Raw genomic sequence first — 19,570 nt, 5'->3', positions numbered from 1 at the left:
GTCCTATAGCCTCTCGAAGATAGGTATGGACGTCTTCATACCGATCCGCAAGACTCTACTAGACATTGCTCTTGTACTCTTGAGACCGATGAACCCGGCTCTGATACCAAATTTGTCACGACCCAAAATCACGAGTCGTGATGGCACCTATATTCCCAACCAATAGGTAAGCCAACAAACATATTTTTAACAAACTTAACTAACAAAGAAGTGAAAAGACAACAATTTCCAAATCTCCAACACTGAGTTCTTATAAGTACGAATGCGGAAAACTGAAAAAAGTACTACCCAATAAATGGTGTCATGAGTAAAAGAGCTTCTAAAATACGATGCAAGTCTGAAACTAAAAGGCAAATCTAACATAAGGGATATCCTGTCTGAATACTGAATAACAGAATAAGTAAAAGATAGAGGGAGGTGTGGGCCACGGAACAGCCAAGCAGCTCACTACAACTCCAAGAACTTCAAGCCGGACTCAATTTGCTCCACGAGATGTGCTCCTACTCGGAATCGAATCTGCACCACAAAGAGTGCAACAAGCGTAGTATGAGTACGAAACCACGTGTACCCAGTATGTCTCATTGACCGACAACGAAGAAGTAGTGACGGGAGTTTATATAAAAAAATAAGTTCTTAAATTATACAAGTATATATATATATTACACTCACTATTTAAGTTTCATCAATAAAGGAAATCAACATTTAATATTTTTCAAACACCAAATGAAACATATAGTCATCAAGAATGAATGATGGGATGAAATGCAATGCAATATGATGCCATGTAATGATATGTCTCAGAATACCCAGTACTCACTCAACCGTATATACATGATACTCCTCGGAAATACATCGAGAGTTCATGACCCATGGGGGACTCGCGAGGTCCATATACCGACACGGACGATCTCCACGTGTCTGTGCGGACGATCTCAACGCACTATCATAATATCAAACAATTTTCGCACGGACGGTCTCCACGTGCCCAAATTACAATCTTAACATCTCACCATCCCCAGCACGGACGATCTCCACGTGCCCAACTTATACTCAGTCTCATCTCGATGCATGTGCACAATATTGTTTCAATAGAGGGAATGATGATGCATCTCAATCAATCAATATGAATATAATACATAACCACCTCAATTATCTCAACTATACGAGTGAAATAAAAAAAACACAATCACACAAGGAATTCAAGCCAATAATATATCAGCTAATGCCCATATGCTTTGGCATTCTCAAATTTCAATCCACATTCTATAATAGTATTTTCCTTTTTATAACACCGGTACTCGTACCAATGCCCGTCACACCATTGATACGAGACCACCATCTTTCCCCCTTACCCCTTTGTCTATTTTCATTTTTAATTTTTAATTAGGAAAACGTCCTTCAACAAGTCTAAAAAGTCTTAACATACCTTAGATGCCGAACTTGTGCCACGAATCTTTTAAGATTTTTCCTTTCCTTTTCGCAAGGTTTCGAAACGTTCCCAATCTACCAATTTTGCAATATTCGTAAGTAAGCAATTTTTGTAGACATTCAAATTATTATATGTCTATCATAGACGCTAAAATCCACTCATATTTTCAACCAAACTCCAAATCTTGATATGATTTATATGTCAATTTGTCAAATTTCAAGCCAAGAATTTAACCTTAATTTCTTAAATACACTAAATTTCAATGTTAGATCATATAATATATATCTAATAATTAATTACCTATCTCAATATATCAAAAACTAGTAAATTAATTTTGTAAATAAATAAAATAAGAATAATTTCACCCTAACGATGCACGACATCAGTCGCAAGCAGCCTGCAATTCTCCTCCAATTTGTCATTCTGTACGGGTGACAATTTGGCCTGTTTGTCACATGCCAATCATTGGCAATCATTGCCCAATGATTGGCTCAACATTCTTTCCCATCATTCTTATGCAACAATTAATTATACGGGAGGGAAATTTGCAGATCAAGTTCCCAGATTTTCACAATACGTCTAGCGATTAGGATTTTATTAGACTATCACCTAATAACCACACTAACGTTCCTAGAAATCCCAATCCTTGATAATAAATAAATTCTCAACTCACTATACACTACATCTTACCCATGAAAAAAAACACCCTTAATAAACAACCTAAGAATATAATAATAACAACATTCTAATGCCCTCTGACAACCTATTTTAATATGTAGAACTGAGAAAGAATGAAAATTTCTTGCGTTTACCTGAGCAATTCTTATTGTTTTTCCTCTCGTTCGTCGCTTACAGTAAGTTTCTGCCCCCACCCCTTTTATTTTCTGAACAAGAGTTTGTTAACCGTGAAACCCCACTAATCTATTATCTATATTACTTATTTAATAAAAGTTTCATCAATTGGGTACTCATAGTTATCTAATAGTTTAAATATAACCCTTTAAATTTTCAAAAGGAGTCAAATTAGTCCTAGTTCTCAAAACGACCTAGCGGGTCGTTACATAAATCAACTCATTTTCCTCAAATTTAAAAAAAATGATTTTCCTTCCAAAATTAAAGAATATAATTTCCAAAACTCAAGTTAATCCTTTTAATTTTTTTTTCTTGCCCCTTCTCATTCAAAAAAAATTACAATTTTTCAATTTATTTATGAAAATGATTTTTTTAAAAAATATATTCTTAAAAAAATGTTTCAAATTTAAAAATTTTTTACCTCACCCAACCCTTACTACCCCTATACTTACCCCGCAAAAAATTGCTTTTGAAAAGTATTTCAAATTTTATTTTATTTAAATTTTTTTACGCCATCCCCCCTGCCCCCCCCCCCCCCCCACACACACACACACAAGGCCACCCAACTCGAGCCACCCCGTCATTTAAAAAAAATATTTTTTGGGAAATATTTCCAATTTAAGTTTTTTTTATTTTTATGCGACCCCACCTCATCACCACTCCCACCCAGGCCATCCCCGTGATTGTTCTTGAAAAATATTTCATAATTTTCAAAAAATCATTTTTTACGCCCTCCCACCCCCCCCCCCTCGCTGCCACCCCGTCAGTTTTTTTTTAAAAAAAACTGTTTTTGAAAAAAAAATCCTAGGTCAAATCTCACGATCAAAATTGGAACAGTCATCGGAGTATTGTCCTAGTTTGGTTGTCGGGGTTGGGGTCGGTCCTAGATCAATTATTGGGGTTGATTCGAAACAAAATTTATTTTCGTACAGATACTTTTTAGTCTCAAGCTAAAAATAAAAATTATTTTCTACCCATAAATCAAATATGAGAAAATAAGTTATAAATTCACTTATTTTTTCAAAAAAAATATTTTCTAGGAAAACATTTTCCTTCATACCAAACATACTCTTAGTAGTGTTGCTTAAATTGGAATGCTTTGATAGGTTTGAAAGAACTAGTTGAGAAATATTTACCTACGATGGAGAGATGTGGGTGTATAATCGAGAATCCTGAGACATGTTAATTAGATAGTAAACAATTGTCTGTAATGGATCATATAGATATTGATTGATTTCTCATTCCCAGATCTCCTTGTTATCCTAGGTTGTGAAGGTCATTGATCAATTTATCCTTTATCTAGCTATTTTTATCCTTGTGTTCATTTTATATCAAAATTCGTCCCCTCATCCCACCCCCTCAAAATTGTTTTTACTTGTATGAGTTGTTTGGATTAAAATAAGTGATTTGTAATTCCTTAACTTCTCAATTGCCCTTACATTATTTTTTATGAGGTTTGAAGTCCTCTCCAAAATAGGTACTAGTTTGCATACGACTGCCTCTCCAAAATGATTAGGAAGATTAGAATTGAAATAATGGTAAATCTGGAAGAGTGGGGTCAAGCCATGACATTTTGAAATTTGTCAAGTCGACAAGAAAAAATGAAAATTGATCATTTGAAGGTGAAAACACGTAAAATAGTATACCCTCAATATTGTTTTGTCTCGATATCACCACCCCATGGGCATATCCATGTTCTTTATTCAAAATTGGCGCAAAGATTCATATCTTCCAAATAAAGACACAGGTGGTAAAGATATTTGCATCGTGTCATGATGTTAATCAAGAGCTTGATGAGAGGTAACCCATGATCATTTCAGAAACTGAAGCTTTAGATATTTTCTTTGTTAAGATAGCTTAGTGTTTTATTTCTGATTCGAGTCTTTTTGAGCCAAATAAGATAAGTACTTGGGATAGTCAAAACTAGTGAACTACTGGAAATTGCTAAAATTAGTGTACCAGAACCATTCTTGAGGAAAAATGCAATGCAGGAACAATGTCGTTGGAACTCTCAAATTTCGCCACTGCAAACATCAGAGGCACCTAATTAGTGCACGTGAACATATGTGGCCTTTACTTTAAGCATTCACATTACTTTTTGTTACTAGTACAATTAAGGGATTTGATCTCCTAATTGGTGGTGGACTCATAAAAGAGAATAATTGGTATCTGATCCTTAACTCTTTATACAGTTAACACCCAAATCTAGAAGAAGGTCAGTCAACCACCAGACCTCCCTACTTCAATTGACAATATTATGGATGGTGAAAGACTCGGGATGCACGACTTCATCATACCTGAGGATAGTGAACTGTGGGACATCATTCTGGATAGACTGCACATGGCCATGAAGGATGTCAAGGTAGGAAAAATCACCAAAGTTGTTCCTAAAAAAAGAAAGGAATACAATGAAGCCGACACAAAGAAGATTGAAAAAAGATACAAGGAAAAGAAGCTACTCGTTTGTGGAATAAGACCCAATGAATACAACTTAATCTTGTCCTGCGAAACTGCCAAAGAGATAAAGGAAATCATAAGGATGGCTGATGAAAGAACAAGCCAAGTTAAAATAGTCCAAAGTGGATGTGCTTTAGCTACTTAGTATGAAAACTTCACTAATTAGAAAGAAGGTGAGACTATTCAACAAAATGCATAACACTTTCACCTTCATCACAAATGATCTACACTTTCTTGGGGAGATGATTCACCAGAGTAAGCAAGTGAGAAAGATTTTCAAGTTTCTTTCCAAATCTTGAGAAAGTAAGGTTGATGCTAATATTAAAGCTACCTTGAAACTCACTATATGGATGATTGGAAATCTAAAGACCCATGATTTCAACAAGAAATAAGATCAACCTATAAAGGATCTATAGAAAGAAAAAAACATTAGCTCTCAAGGCTTCTCAAAATGAGTTAAATGAGAAAGATGAAGATATGACTTAATTTACTCCAAGGTTTCAGAAGGTTATAAAATGAAAGGAAGGGTTCTTGAGAAGAGGGGTGAAAGCAAATATTCAAATGATAATGATCTATATCATAAATTTGGCAAACCAAGCCATCTTATTAGAGGTTGCTCGATGCACGAAGTTGACTATAAAGACTGTCAAAGTTGGTGGTGACAAAGAAAAACGGAGGGACCAAGTGTTGGGTTTTAAAAAGGTGTGAATGAAAAATGAAGAGTAACGACTTTTATGAAGAGTTGTGACTTTTATGAAAAGTTGCGACTTTTATGAAAAGTTGTGACTTTTATGGAAAGTTGTGACTTTTATAAAAGGTAATGACGTTTTTGAAAGATTCTGACTTTTCCAAAGGTTTGTGACCTTTCCTGTAAGGGCAATAAGAACCTTTTTGCACTACCCTTTGTTTTCTATAAATTGAGGGATTTCCTCTCATTTTAATATAGAATTCATGGACTTCTTCTTAAACTACTAAATCTAGAATTCTAAGTGTACTTTACTGCCGTTGAGTGGTTCGCTGACACCGGAGTTTCTGATATCTATACTCTGATGATTGAGATCATCTTACCCTGGGAGGTCATATTCCAAATCAAACCTCGGATACTAGAGGGGAATAATTTCCTTAAGGGGACTTTGTTAGTTTAGTGGACTTGATCTTTTTCCTATTAAATTTTTTTCAAATTCTGGTACGTGTTTTACAAATTTTAGATTTGTGAATTAATTTCAGTTCTTCTATTCTTCTGTTCTTCACTGGTTCATTAAACTTGGTAACTTCGTGTTTCTGCATAGTTTGTTGGAATCAATAAGATTCTTTAGACACATATTAACAACAATTCTTCTTTAAGAAAAATATTTCGTATATTTTTTTTAAATTTGCGTCCAATTCTAGTTTCACTACTAGTCTTAATTTTCTAGTTGTGAAAATGTTCTTAAACTTTGTCGTCTTACAAAGATTTTTAAAATTTTGTTCTAAGTATGTTTGGAATATAACATGAACAACAAAGTAGGCCATGAATTTGGTGGTTTTGTTATTTCTAAAGCCATGGAAAGATTTCAGTTGTTGTATGTTGTATTTTGGTGTTTTTGATGATTTAAAAAAAGTTTAAGTCATATGCACCCTTTAAACTCTTAAAGTTGTCCGCATATTACATTTTAATTTAGCTTGATACATGTTGAATATCTAATATATTTAAAAATGATTTCTAGTGGACACAAAATACTTCCATGACAAAAAATGTGTATTTCACATTCCTTAAGAGCATGAAATCATTGGAAATGTTTTTTTTTTCTTTCCATCTAATAAACTAAATTAGTAAATAATGTACAAATAATAATTAATTAAAATAAATTCGTCTTCTTCACATCCTCCCTCACCGCAGCTACTCCCATCTCTTTACACACACATCACCCCCTCCACCGTTCTCTCTCATCCTCTTCAATTCTTCTCGTATTTTGTCCTTTTTTTCCTATGTAAATCTAATTAAAGTCTCAAATATTCTAGCAAAGTTTCATTATTTTTGATAAAATACTGAAAATTTTCTTGTAATTGTTACGAAAAATTATTAGTGGAAAGAAGATGAAGATAACAAGTAGAAGGTTTTGATGCTATTAGAATGAAAGGTGAATGAGAAAGATTAGATGAACAATAATGGTGTATTACTGATGCCGGTGAAAGGGAAAAAAATCAATGGAGAAGAAGAAAGGGATGGAGACTATGGTTGACTAGCATTGAGGCGCAACGACTAGTGGAAAGGAAACGGAGAAGTAGAAAAAGGATGGAGGTGACAGTTTACTAGTAAACGTAAACCAGTGGACAGGGGAATAAGATCGACAGAGAAGAAGAAGATGGTGGGTGTCCGGTAGGGTGAGGTGGAGTGGGGTAGGTTAATTCAAAAATAAAATTTTACTTTCTTAAATTGCTTTCTGATTATTTAAAAAGATTTTTTTAAAAAAAATTAATCCAATTGTCATGTGTCATCGTTTCTTGGTCCATTTGCTATGTATGAGCATTTAAAATGCACACATATCTCTTTTATTTTCCTATCATTTTGTGTTAAATAGGTATAAATTTGTTAAGGTTTAATTAATCAATGTGTACAAGCCTAAATTAAGGTGTTGAAGTGAAATATGCGGACAACTTAAAAAAGCCACATATGACTTAAGTCTTTAACAAACTATGGAAAATAGGATATGGTAAAGGAATGTGATCCTTCGAGTTGTAGTTGTACAAGACAAGTCAATAGAGTGCAGTTATAAAGCTGCAGAAATTGTGTGGAGTGGTAGGTGGGAACCTGCTACATAGGTTGCCCAATCATCGAAGGTGCCCAGTCATCGACCAATGACATGTTACTAAGTTATTTTCTCTCTGATCTTATATACATTAAACACATTGATAAGAAACAATCTAGTTTTAGTAAAAAAAATATTCAATAGCAAAAAAGTCATTTTGTCACGAAAGAACCATTCACATATATGTATCAAGGACCTGATTGAGTGCACCAAATTCTCGAGTTGTATTTGAGTTTAGTGTGTTGTGCTCGAGATATATTCATATGTTATAAAGGAGATTAGATCGTGTTGGCTCATTTTAGTTTTAAGAGTTGAGTTAATGACTAGAGTTAGTCTTGTTGTAACCGTTTGAAGTTTATGTCAACTAGATGTAGTTGATATAGTAGCGATAGAGTTATTGCTTTGAGTCTTGTAATAGAGGTGTTATAAGGTCGGTAGGACTAAGAGTTGAATCCTTTGTGAGTACTCGAGTCTGTATTCTTAATTTCTTGAAATTAGTGGAGCCTTGAGATATATTATGTGACAGACCATAGTTTTTATTCTCTTGAGTAAGAAAGTTTCCACATAACATATGTGTTTATTACTTCAAGCATTAGTTGTTCTTTATAGGCTTAAGTCATCCAAAGCCACTTAAAGTTGTCCACATAATTCATTTAAACGCCTCAACTAAGGTTTGTACCTATTGAACACATCTACTATATTGAATTGATACCTATTAGACATTTTTTTGACAATCAGCCAAAAATTTTGAAGTGTGTGAGATTCACTCGCCATGACGTGGCACAATAACAAATTAAACTTTGACATGTCATTTATTTTCAAAAAGTTATTCAAAAATATCTTATAAAAATTATTTTAAAGTAAAAAATAATACAAAAAGAAAAATCAACCCTATATACCCATAACCCCTTTCCGGAAGAATTAGTCCACCGGAACACCATAGCCCGATAACGAGCGGCAAGTATCTTCACCATATTCCTCTCATCAACACCATTATTGCTACCTATCCTCTTCTTTTTATTCCCATTTGGCAATTTTGTATCAATACAATAGCTGCTATTTTTCCGTTTCTCACTCTCTTCTTCGTACATCATTTGAGATTTTTTGGTATTTTTTTGTATTGTGGATTCTTTAGGATTTGACTTTTTTAACAATTTCATAGAAAACAAATTAGATTTGTAATAGTCTGGTCAGAAAAATGGATGCTTGCCGGATTTTTTTGACGCAATCTAATTTTTTATTTATTTATTTCTTTATTTATTTTATTATTATTATTATTATTATTATTCCTTCTGTAGCTTTAACTCTCTTGAATTTTTTAGCAATTTATAAGGTTAGATTATATTTTTTATATATCAGTTAATTCTCTTTTGAATTTTTTGATTTTGACGGTCATTTATTTAATAGACACTTTTCCGATTAAGATAAAAATGACGATATTGGTGTTGACGGATGATAGTAGAAAGGAAAAATAAAGATGAATACGGAAAGAGGTGTGGCAGAGACGTTGGCTAAAGGATTTATCCAGTGAGGAAAATGCAAAAGGCTAAGTGGTTTGGAATTGGGGAAGAAGATATTGTTAGGAATATATATATATATATATATATATATATATATATATATATATATATATATATATATATATATTCATTCAAACTTTTGCTCCACTTTTTAAATGTTGACATGTAATTTTTTGATTGGTTTGTAAGTAAATTGTATTGGTTTCATGCGCTTCTGAGGCGTGTACTACACATGTAATGCATATCATTAAAAAGTATCTAATGGGTATATGTTTTGAACAAAAGAGGTGTGTAAGTGAAATATGAGGATAACTTTTAAGTTGTTGTGGATGACTTAAGTCTTCTTTATATTACTAGCATAGTCAAGGGAATTGGTCACATGATTGACGGTGGGCTCATACAAGCAAACAATTAGTATATAACTTCTATACGACTTAATTAGAGAGGATCTTGCTCAGATGGCAGTTCCTCCAAACTTGGACGAAGGACAGAGACCCCTGATTCAATGGTCAACACTATGGTTGGTGGAAGACTAAATGCATAATTTTATCATGGCTGAAGATAGAGAACTTTCGGACATCACTCTGGATGGACCTCATGTTCTTATGAATAAAGTTAATGAAGGAAAAACAACAATACTGACTCCTAAGACACAAAGGGAGTACAACGAAGCTAATCGGAAGAAGATCAAAATGAATTATAAAGCAAAAAATTACTTGTCTGTGGTATAGGACATGATGAATACAATTAGATCTAGGGATGTGATTGCCAAAGAAATCTGGAAAAGATTGTAAATAACTTATAGAGGAAATAGTCAGGTGAAAGAATCTAAAATGGACATGCTCCCAATTCAGTATGAGAACTTCACTATTAAAGAAGGTGAAATCATCCAAAAGATGCACCAGGTTTACCTCCATCATAAATGAGCTACACAGCCTAGGTGAGACGATTCATCCAAGCAAAAAAATGATAAAACAATGTTTATGTCATTAATGAAACCAGAGATCTGAAAATACTTGCAATGAATGAGTTAACTAGAAACTTAAAAACTCATGAGCTTAACAAGCAATATGATCAATATAAGAAGGATCTGAAGATAAAAAATATCTGGCTCTCAAGACTTCTCAAGGTGAGTTCAGTGAAGAAGATGAAGATATGACCTATCTGACTTGAAGGTTTTATAACGTTGTAAGAAGAAATGACTGGTTTATAAGAAGAGGAAGTGGAAGTAAACCCACAAATGTAAATGATCTCTTTCACATGTTTGGGAAACCAGGACATTTCATAAGATACTGCCCGATGTACAAAGTGATAGGCAAAATTGCACTACTGTTAGAGGATCTAACATGTATCCGTCGAGATTTTTCAAAGAGTTCGAGCAACATATCTCAAAATCATGTCTTGTATTCAGAATGTGAGAGTCATGATGGCCTATCATGCTCAAGTGAAGATTCTGATATTCACTTGTCTTCTTATCAGGTGAGCAAGGACAGCGCCCACATTGCTCTAACTGTACAATTTCTGATCTAAAATAAATCTTGAATATTTGTGTGGCTATAATGAAAAAAATGAACTGTTTGAAAAGTGGCATTCCTTTTTAGACAAAAAATTTTTTGTCTAATGTCTAATTAGTTGAACAGATTCAATTTTTTTTAATCCTTGTGGATATATGCTTTTTAGTCTAAAAAATAACTAGGTATTAGAGTTTACAAATGTGGGAGCCAAACTTCATTTCTTTATTGTGCTATACTCTCATATACTGATGTCAAAATTTAAACTTATAAAGAGTTCTATTCATATAAGATTTTAGTATTCAGCTTTTTGAATTTTACACATAAATTTATGTTTTGCATTACTTCATCCTAAAATAAGGGTCATTTTAACAAAAAGTCATATCTATTAAAAATCAGTAAATATAATGTGTGTAGTATATTAAACTACCCTATTTAATAAATGTTTTTGGAAGGTTGAATAAAATCACTTATTTGAAGTGTTATGTAGGAGTAGCCATTAGGGCCTTACTATGTTAATTAAAGGGAAAATACATAAATTCTTCCTTGAACTTATATCGAAAAGTCAGTTACATGATTAAATTATTTCAGTGACCTATTACACTCCTAATCTTATTCAAAATGATAATAATACCCCCTCAGAATGTGATATGACAAAGAAAATATATTCACCTTCCTTAAGGTGCGTACAATATTTTAATATGTTAGAATGAAAAAATTGAACACGTGACAATATTTTATTGGTCATTATATAATTATGTATTACATTTTTTAATATATCAATTATTTCAATTTTTTTCTTTTTTGATCTTTTTATTGGTGGCCCTAATTTCTTCAAAGCATTCACATTTTTCTTAATTTTGAGTTCTTCTTCTTCTCCTTCTTAGGAATCATTAGATTTGTCACCATTGATTGTTTGATGGAAGCACATCCAGTACTCTATCCTTAAAGAAGAACTTGTAAAAAGAAATCAAAAGGAGTAGAATATGATGACTTCAAAAAAAATGTCAATATTTTTCAACTTAAAATTCATGATTTTTCCGTTCGAACTTGCCGGAGGATTCACCGGAGAAGATTACCGAAAAATAATTACGAAAAAGATAACGATTTCAATTGAAAATCTTATAACATTTATACATAAAATTCATGATTATATTGCCCAAATTTATCAAAAATTCATTGAAGAAAGTGATTTCTCCATCTTTGTCTTCTCTATTCTCGCCGGAGCACTACCTACAATCACCACAATGTCATTTTTATGTCTCGAATCATCATAGCATATTTGATTAATCATTACCCACAAAGAATACTAATGAAATGCTTGATTCACATATTAGTTATCATGATTTTAAAAGAATTTTACAAATCTGAAAATTTTATTTGTTCCACCGGCAACAATGGTGTTGCCCATCGCGCCTATCGCCTCTGCTCTCATCTTCATAATTGACTTATTGACTCCTATTTTCTCTTCAAATTTTTATTTTTTCCTTCAATTTATGAACAATGGAGAAAAAGAAGAAATATATTTAAAAAAGAGAAAAGTATGATGAGAGGGGGAAGATGCCCAAATATTCTTTTGAAAGGTTTAAAAAAGTATCAAGAGATAAAGGTTTTTTAAAATTATTTTTTTTTATTTATATGTGAAAACGCGTGTACAACACTTCTTTTGACAGAAACTGGGATTGTCTTCGAAAGGGGGTATTAATATCAATTTGAACAAAATTAGGTGTATAATAGGTCGCCGCAATAATTTAAGTGTGTAAATGACTTTTCGATACACGTTCGAGGGTAATTTATGTCTTTTCCCTTAATTAAACTTGAAACATGAAAATGAAAGATTAAGTTTATTTTAATGTACTAAATTCGAGTAAATTTAAATTATCATATATAAATGTGTCCTTTTTTTTGAAAAAAAAAACTTGTGTTATTTAACTTGGTCTTATTTGATATTTATACCTCTAACATTGGGTGTGCACCAAGAAATACATACAAGTTTAACAATTAGATAACGAGTCCTACATCATATATATAAGTGGGAAAAAAAGTTAGAAATTGAATTACTGTTTTACCCTTACTATAAATTTAAAAAAAATTGAAAAAAATTAAATTACCGTGTTACCCCTGCATTTAATTAAAATGTTATAAATTATTAATAAATTAAATATTAAATAATAACTATATCATATTGTTTCATCAGTTTTTTGGCTTTTGATTTTCTTCCTATCTAAATTACTCTCCCATTACCTATAGTTGTTCACTTCTACTATAAAGAGGGTGAATGAAGAGTTGTACGGTATTGATTATGGTTTTATGAGAGAAAAGCATGACTATTAAATAAATCTTTCATTTCACTCTAAATACATTAGTGGATCAATAATCACTTTCATTATATTTTTTTATTTTTTTTACCGGAGAAAAATGTATGTACACATTCTAAAACTTCATAAGGAGCTTGCAATGTGATGAAAATGAATGTTGAATATATTTACGGATATTAAATTCATCTTTTCACAAAGTTGACCTTCTAACAAACATAGTAAGTAACTAATACATGTTCATGTTTTGATATATTCTCTTTTGATATTTAATTTTTAGGCAATTATTGAAGAAATTCAACGCGTTTCACTGATTTACATACTTTGGCTAAGTGAGATGAAAACTCTCTTCTTCCTTTCTTTGTCATTTCACTTAATTATGTTATGTAAATTGATCATCGAAAAGGTGCTACATTTATCTTTCTGTCATTAAATTTATTCCATTTACTTTATAAGAGCTCAGTTTTTCCTGTTTCATATCATACCTAGCTAGCTACAATCTTTGGAAGAAAATCATTTTAGATTAATGATGGTCATATCCGAATATTATGTGGTGTACCTATTTTTTATTGCATTCACCTAAGTACCAGCTCAAAGTGTTAAAAAAAAAAAAAAGCATCCAAGTTAGTGATGTTTATGTGCACTTTTTAGATTTGGAGCAAGAGTTCCTTGATATTCCACATATCATCAGATGCTATATTATCTTAATTAATTTTATATAATTCCACATATCTTATTTTTCAAACAAACAACTGAAAGTTAAATGAAAAGAATTAGTTGTCACCTTGTATTTGTATAGAAAAACATATGTTTAGATATTTTAGTCTAGAAGACAATATTTGAAATCCTTCTTTTCAATTACTTTTGGATGCAAAAGTAAGTTTTATATAGAACCGTATTAAATACAAGCTTTAGCCTATTTATAAAAATATATTGTGATAAATATTTATATAGACATGAGATCAGACTTACATAAATTTTAGATTGTAATAGAAGATAAACGTGCAGCGCACGTTTTCAATACTAGTAATATAATACATGCATAATACATAAAAATGCATTTAAATTGGCTTCAAACACTTATGTCCTTCATCTTTGGATGTGCACAAGTAAACATTTAAACTTGTATAAAGTTGAACAAATAGACACACATGTCCTACATGACATCCTACATGTCATTTTTTGTCCTACGTGTATTGTGTCATGTAGGACTGTGTTTACTTGTTCTACTTTATACAAGTTTAAGTGTCTACTTAAGCATATCCAAAGTTGGAGGACATAAACGTAACATGAAGTCAATTTAAATGTCATATTTATATAATACATATAGGACACCCCATAGGATACAAATTATCATGTTGGATGATGCGTAAGATGTGTGTCTTTATTCGTTCAACTTTATACAAGTTTAAATGTTTAATTATGCACATTCAAAGTTAAATGACATAAATGTTAGCTGAAGTCAAGTGAAAAGACATATTTATGTATTATATGTAAATTTAAACATAAAAATTAGTGATCGAAAGCAAGACTTTCAACAACATACACCCTGGTTTAACAAATTGAACAAACCTTTATAAGAACATCAATAAACAGTACTGAAGATATTTTCCCCCATTATCCAACACAAGGCTAAAAACTCAAATTCAAACTTGAAGATTGTTTTTTCTTACAACATTGAAAACATGTCATTTCCAGCACTCAAATCTCCACCAGGGGAGTGAAAAAGAAAATGTCACCAAGCCTATCATTGCATGGTGTATTGCCACCATAAACCAGCAGCCCCTCTTGGCCATCTCGCTGTCCACTAGCAAAGGCGCACCACCCTCGTGGCCCTGGATGGTCACCGGAATCCATCCACCGCTTCCAAACTAGTGTCTCTGTATCAAGTGCATAGACATCACCCGCAAATTTCCCAGCACCTAAATGACCTAAGTCACTAGGGTCTGTTTCACCACCATAGATAAAAATGAATTTCCCAATCCCAACTGTTGAAAATACACTCCTAGCAGTAGGTTTTTCACCATTTGTCTCAACTTGCATCCACTTTTCTTCAATTGTATCAAAGTAATGTACATCATCAAGCTCATCACCGGAAAATCCGTAGACAACCCATATTTTTCCTAGGACCACTGTCAAACCAGGTCCACCTCTTGGTTTACAATTTTCCCCTGGTACAGGATATTTGATCCATTTCTTATCAACAACGTCGTAACCCCAAAGATCATTTAACCTTCCAGCATTTCCACAACCACCAAAGACATAGATCCTCCGATCATCAGCAGTCATCGAGTGGTAGCTCCGATGAGGAGGGTCATCGTCATCACCACTAGACAATAAGGTCCATTTGTTGGTAGTTGTGTCGAAAGAATAAAGCTCGTTAAGCTCCTTATGTTCGGCATCTCTGCCACCAAAGATGAAGACAGTCTCCCCTACAGTGGCCATAGTGACACCTACACGAGGGGGAGGGACATCCCCAGCAGCATCAGCCACAGACCATTCTTGGCTATTGAGATCAAACACGTACAATTTGTTGTCAACAGGGACACGAGGTGTGAACTCACCCCCGAAGGAATAGACCTTATGTCCCACAATGGTGATGGCATGTGAGCTTCTTGCCCCAGGTCCGGCGCCTTTTTCCTCCAGCTGCATTTGGAGGGTCAATGTAAATAACAATCCAACAACAAGTTTAAAGTTGATCATACACTTCCACAGCCTAGGAACTTGAAGGAAAATTGAAATATTATCCCGTTTACGAGAATGAAACAAACACCATTCTACGTCTATTTAACAATATCATGACATCAACTTGAAAGTATAAAGACTACAAAAAGGGTTACTGAAACAATCAAGAAATAGCTACTCTATCTAGTAGAAACCATCAAGAGCAACAATTCATCATTAAGCCAGAAAGACATTTCTGAAAAAACCAAAACTATGGTAATCCTAAATCTGCATCAATTGACATCAATTCTGCATAAAGATATGTTATACTACAGCTTAATCCCCAATAAAATAAGCATTTTTCAAGGTATATACTTGTATCACATCCTATTACCAGTTCTACACGAAAGAACACAAGAAATATTTTTTCTTGAAACTATTTTAGTAGCTAAGTTAGTTGGCTACTAAGATATCCTATCTTGCAATATCCTCTACCGTTTGAACTTCCCCTCTATCCCAATTTTTTAAAAAATTATAAAACCAAAATGACAACCTATTTGTTCGTTAATCGAGTTTAGCATAAATTAAGTTCAACACAAGGTTGTCAAGTTTGTAGGTTTTCCTTTTTAATCAATTTAAAAAAAGTGACACATTCCTCTATTTAATACTTAACAATTTAACTCAAATGCTCGCTAATAAAGTGATCTATAACTACACAAACGACTTGCATCACTTATTTCAAAAGTATGCTTTTGTTTTAAAACTTGGTATCAAATCAAATAGGGATAATTGTATATAATAGCAAACTAATAATCTAAAATAAATGGAGTAGCTAGGGTTTGATTTAATTATGCTCCATAGCAAACGTTTGCCAAAATTTGTCAGTCGCCTCTCTCTCAAAAATCTCGCTCGCCACTCTCCCATTTTCACTCCAATCTCTCGCTCGCTTCCTCACTTTTTGTACAAACACAAGTATATAAAAATTATTTCTATTTGTATAAAGCAGAGAAAATTGTATAAATACATACATTTTTGTTCCCCTTTCTGCCCTCTTGCGAAATGTATAAATTGTGTTTCTGTTTGTATAAAACGTGAGAAAATTATATATACACATGCAAGTACATATATTTTCGTCCTATACACTTATTATTATACAATAAAAATACTCCCCTGCCCAGTTTCTTTTGCCTTTCTCTCATTCTTGTTTGATACAAATTCAAACTGTATCTAATTTCTCTTTCTCGTTTTGTACAATTCGATTCAATTGTATATTCCCTGTCCAAGTCTCTTTTATCTTTCTCTTTCTCATTTTATACAAATTCAAATTGTATATAATCGTTCTATACACTTATAATCATACAATTCGTTTTATACACTTCGTTTATACAATTCTTTGTCCAAGTGTCTTTCTCTTTCTTGTTTTATACACTTCGTTTTATACAATTCGCTTCAATTGTATATGTATAGCGAATTATACAGTTTCTATATTCGCTATGGAACGCAATTATGAAAACTTTGCTATAGCATACAAATATGAATTTTTTATTTGCTCTATGTGAAAGTTGCCCAACCAAATGTGATATAAATTGGGACAATCCAGGTGCTTTAAATCTGTACAATCTTAATCACATAACTTATCCCCTTCTCATTCAGGCTGAAATCAGCAACTAAACCTTGATCAGTTTATCAGCATAAGTTATGTTATCCCAATTCTTCACTAAGAGCCCGTAAACAGATTCAGCCAAACTTAATAACTTTATTATTTAAAATTCAGAACTAGTAAAATTAAAATTCTAGTTCCATCCATACAAATAAAAAAGAACTAACTACAACAAGAAGACTCAATAAGACTGCAATGGATGAAATTAATAGGGAAAAGAGCCAAAACCTTGATCCATTTGCCTTCTGTTGCTGCTGCAGCCATGGCTTTAAAAAAATCTTGCCACTAAGCAATTTTACTATTCTGCTGTTTGTTTTTTTTTTGTTTCCTCTTTCTGTTGAATCATCAAAGTGTGAAATTTAAAGAGGCTTTTCATTTGCCTTTATGTCATTGTTTTTAGTACTCATCTATTTCTAAAATTGCCCTTGCAATTAGATAACAATTACAAAAACCACTATTTTTTGTTTGTTCTAAATCTAGGGGCGTGGATAAGGCCTTCTTGTATTTGCTATGCTAAATTGTTTTTTAAGAAGTATGTTTGAAAAGAAAAAGAAAATTGATGAAGTTTTAATTTCAAATTTTCACATAAATCGTTTAAAATCATAAAAATTTAAAACTACTTTGATTTAATATATTTTTAATTTAAACTTATAAAATATATATGTTTTATTTTTTTGAATTTTATGCCGAATCAAAATATGATAAAACAAGTTTAAATGAATACAAAAGTTTTTGTATATAGTTTTCTGACTCACTATGCACTTGTTTTTGTTTCATCTTCGGCTCAATTTATAGGGCATGTTTAATTTACTAAGATATTAAGAAAAAATGGGATTTAAAAAAAATTATGGTCTAAATAATTTTATAGCATGTTTAACTTAATATGATGTTTAAAAAAAAATTAAAATTAATGGTCTAAATAATTTTTAAATATTTTTGTAATTATAAAAAAATTCATTTAAAAATTACAAAAAAAAATAGTTATTTCTATTAATATCATACTTTTAAAAATGTATTAAAAAGAAAAAATCTGGAACAAAGAAATATTACTTAATTCTTTTTTTTAAGTGAAGAAAGAACTTTTAGGATTAGAAGAATGGCTTTATGGTTGTTGGAATTCAAATTCATAAAACCATGCATTACTTTCCATTAGTCCCTGTGTATTACTTTCCATCAGTCCCTATTTACTCGTCAAAATCTTTTTATTTGATTTCTCCTTTTGTCTATTATTTTTGACAAATTAAAAAAAAATTATGATTTTTTATTATATCTTAATTTATTAATATTGAGTAATGACTTTAAAAAAAGTAGTAAATAAATATGTTTAGGGCACTATTAATTGATAAAAATCAAATAAAATGATAAAATCATTATATCCATCAATATTTCTTTAATTGGTGTATCAAATCAATATTTGATAATTAAATTATAAATAGAGATGGATAAAGTATTATGAAAAATTAATCAATACTCGCCAAAAAAGAAAGTCAACTTGGAAATTCCTAGATTCCCATGAAGGGCGTGAATGTAGCCTTTTATTGTGTAATGAAAAAAATAATTGAAGTTTATAAGATTGTAATTAATCTAATAGCATGATAACATTATCTTTTTGATTATTTTAATTTAGAAGTTGGCATCACAGCAGATGTCAGAAAGTAAGCAAACCGATGCATTTTATAAAAGTTTGATTAAGTGCTATGGTATTAAATATTTATAATACAAAATTGAAATACCAAATATCATATAAAATATATAAAATAATATTAGTGATTACTTATATGTTTGAATTTTGATTTCTTTATCTTGATTAAAATATTTTTTTCGCAAGATTGGTTAACGAATTAAATTATTCGTATTTTATTTTAATATTTCTATATATGATGTTAGTATGATATAATTAGTATATTTTTTAAAAATTGAAATCATAATTTTATATTATTATATATAAGTTGAAGTTGATCAAACTTATTACCGATTTATTTTACCTTTAATTATTAAAGTTATAATTATATAGTAATTGAATAGCATTTTCAAAAATTAAAACATCAAATTTTCGAATCATAATTTTCATATCGTGCCATTAAATGTCTAGCTCATAGGCCTAAACTATACAAAGTACAAAAGTACTATGACCCCGTTTATTTCCTAAAAAATCACATATTACTGTCTTGTCAATAAATAAGTATAAATAATTATATTTTCAAAAATGATCATAAAAATTAATTTGACAAAGTTTAGTGACTTTTGAAAAAGAAAGTGCAGTTGAGTCAGTCGAATATTTTAACCTTTCTTTCTAATATTAATTTCTATTCATAGGATATATTATTGTTATTGGTCGAAAAACAAGGGAATTGAACCTGGGTCTCCTGGGTG

General features: G+C 31.6%; 1 protein-coding gene across 1 annotated transcript; it reads right to left on the bottom strand.

The window, feature by feature from the left end:
* Window positions 1–14,335: 14,335 nt before the first annotated feature.
* Window positions 14,336–17,707, bottom strand: LOC101257076 (thiohydroximate-O-sulfate sulfur/sulfate-lyase (nitrile-forming) NSP5). The gene is made up of 2 exons (XM_004239259.5): window positions 17,426–17,707; window positions 14,336–15,519 (listed from the first exon to the last, which is right to left on the bottom strand). Exons 1-2 carry the CDS (start codon window positions 17,459–17,461, stop codon window positions 14,575–14,577), a joined length of 981 nt encoding a protein of 326 aa, XP_004239307.2. The 5' UTR covers window positions 17,462–17,707; the 3' UTR covers window positions 14,336–14,574.
* Window positions 17,708–19,570: the final 1,863 nt, after the last annotated feature.

This window comes from Solanum lycopersicum, chromosome 5 (genome assembly GCF_036512215.1).
Source record: "Solanum lycopersicum chromosome 5, SLM_r2.1".
In the NCBI taxonomy this organism is placed as follows: Eukaryota; Viridiplantae; Streptophyta; class Magnoliopsida; order Solanales; family Solanaceae; genus Solanum; species Solanum lycopersicum.
This window is presented reverse-complemented; position numbering and strand designations above follow the sequence as displayed.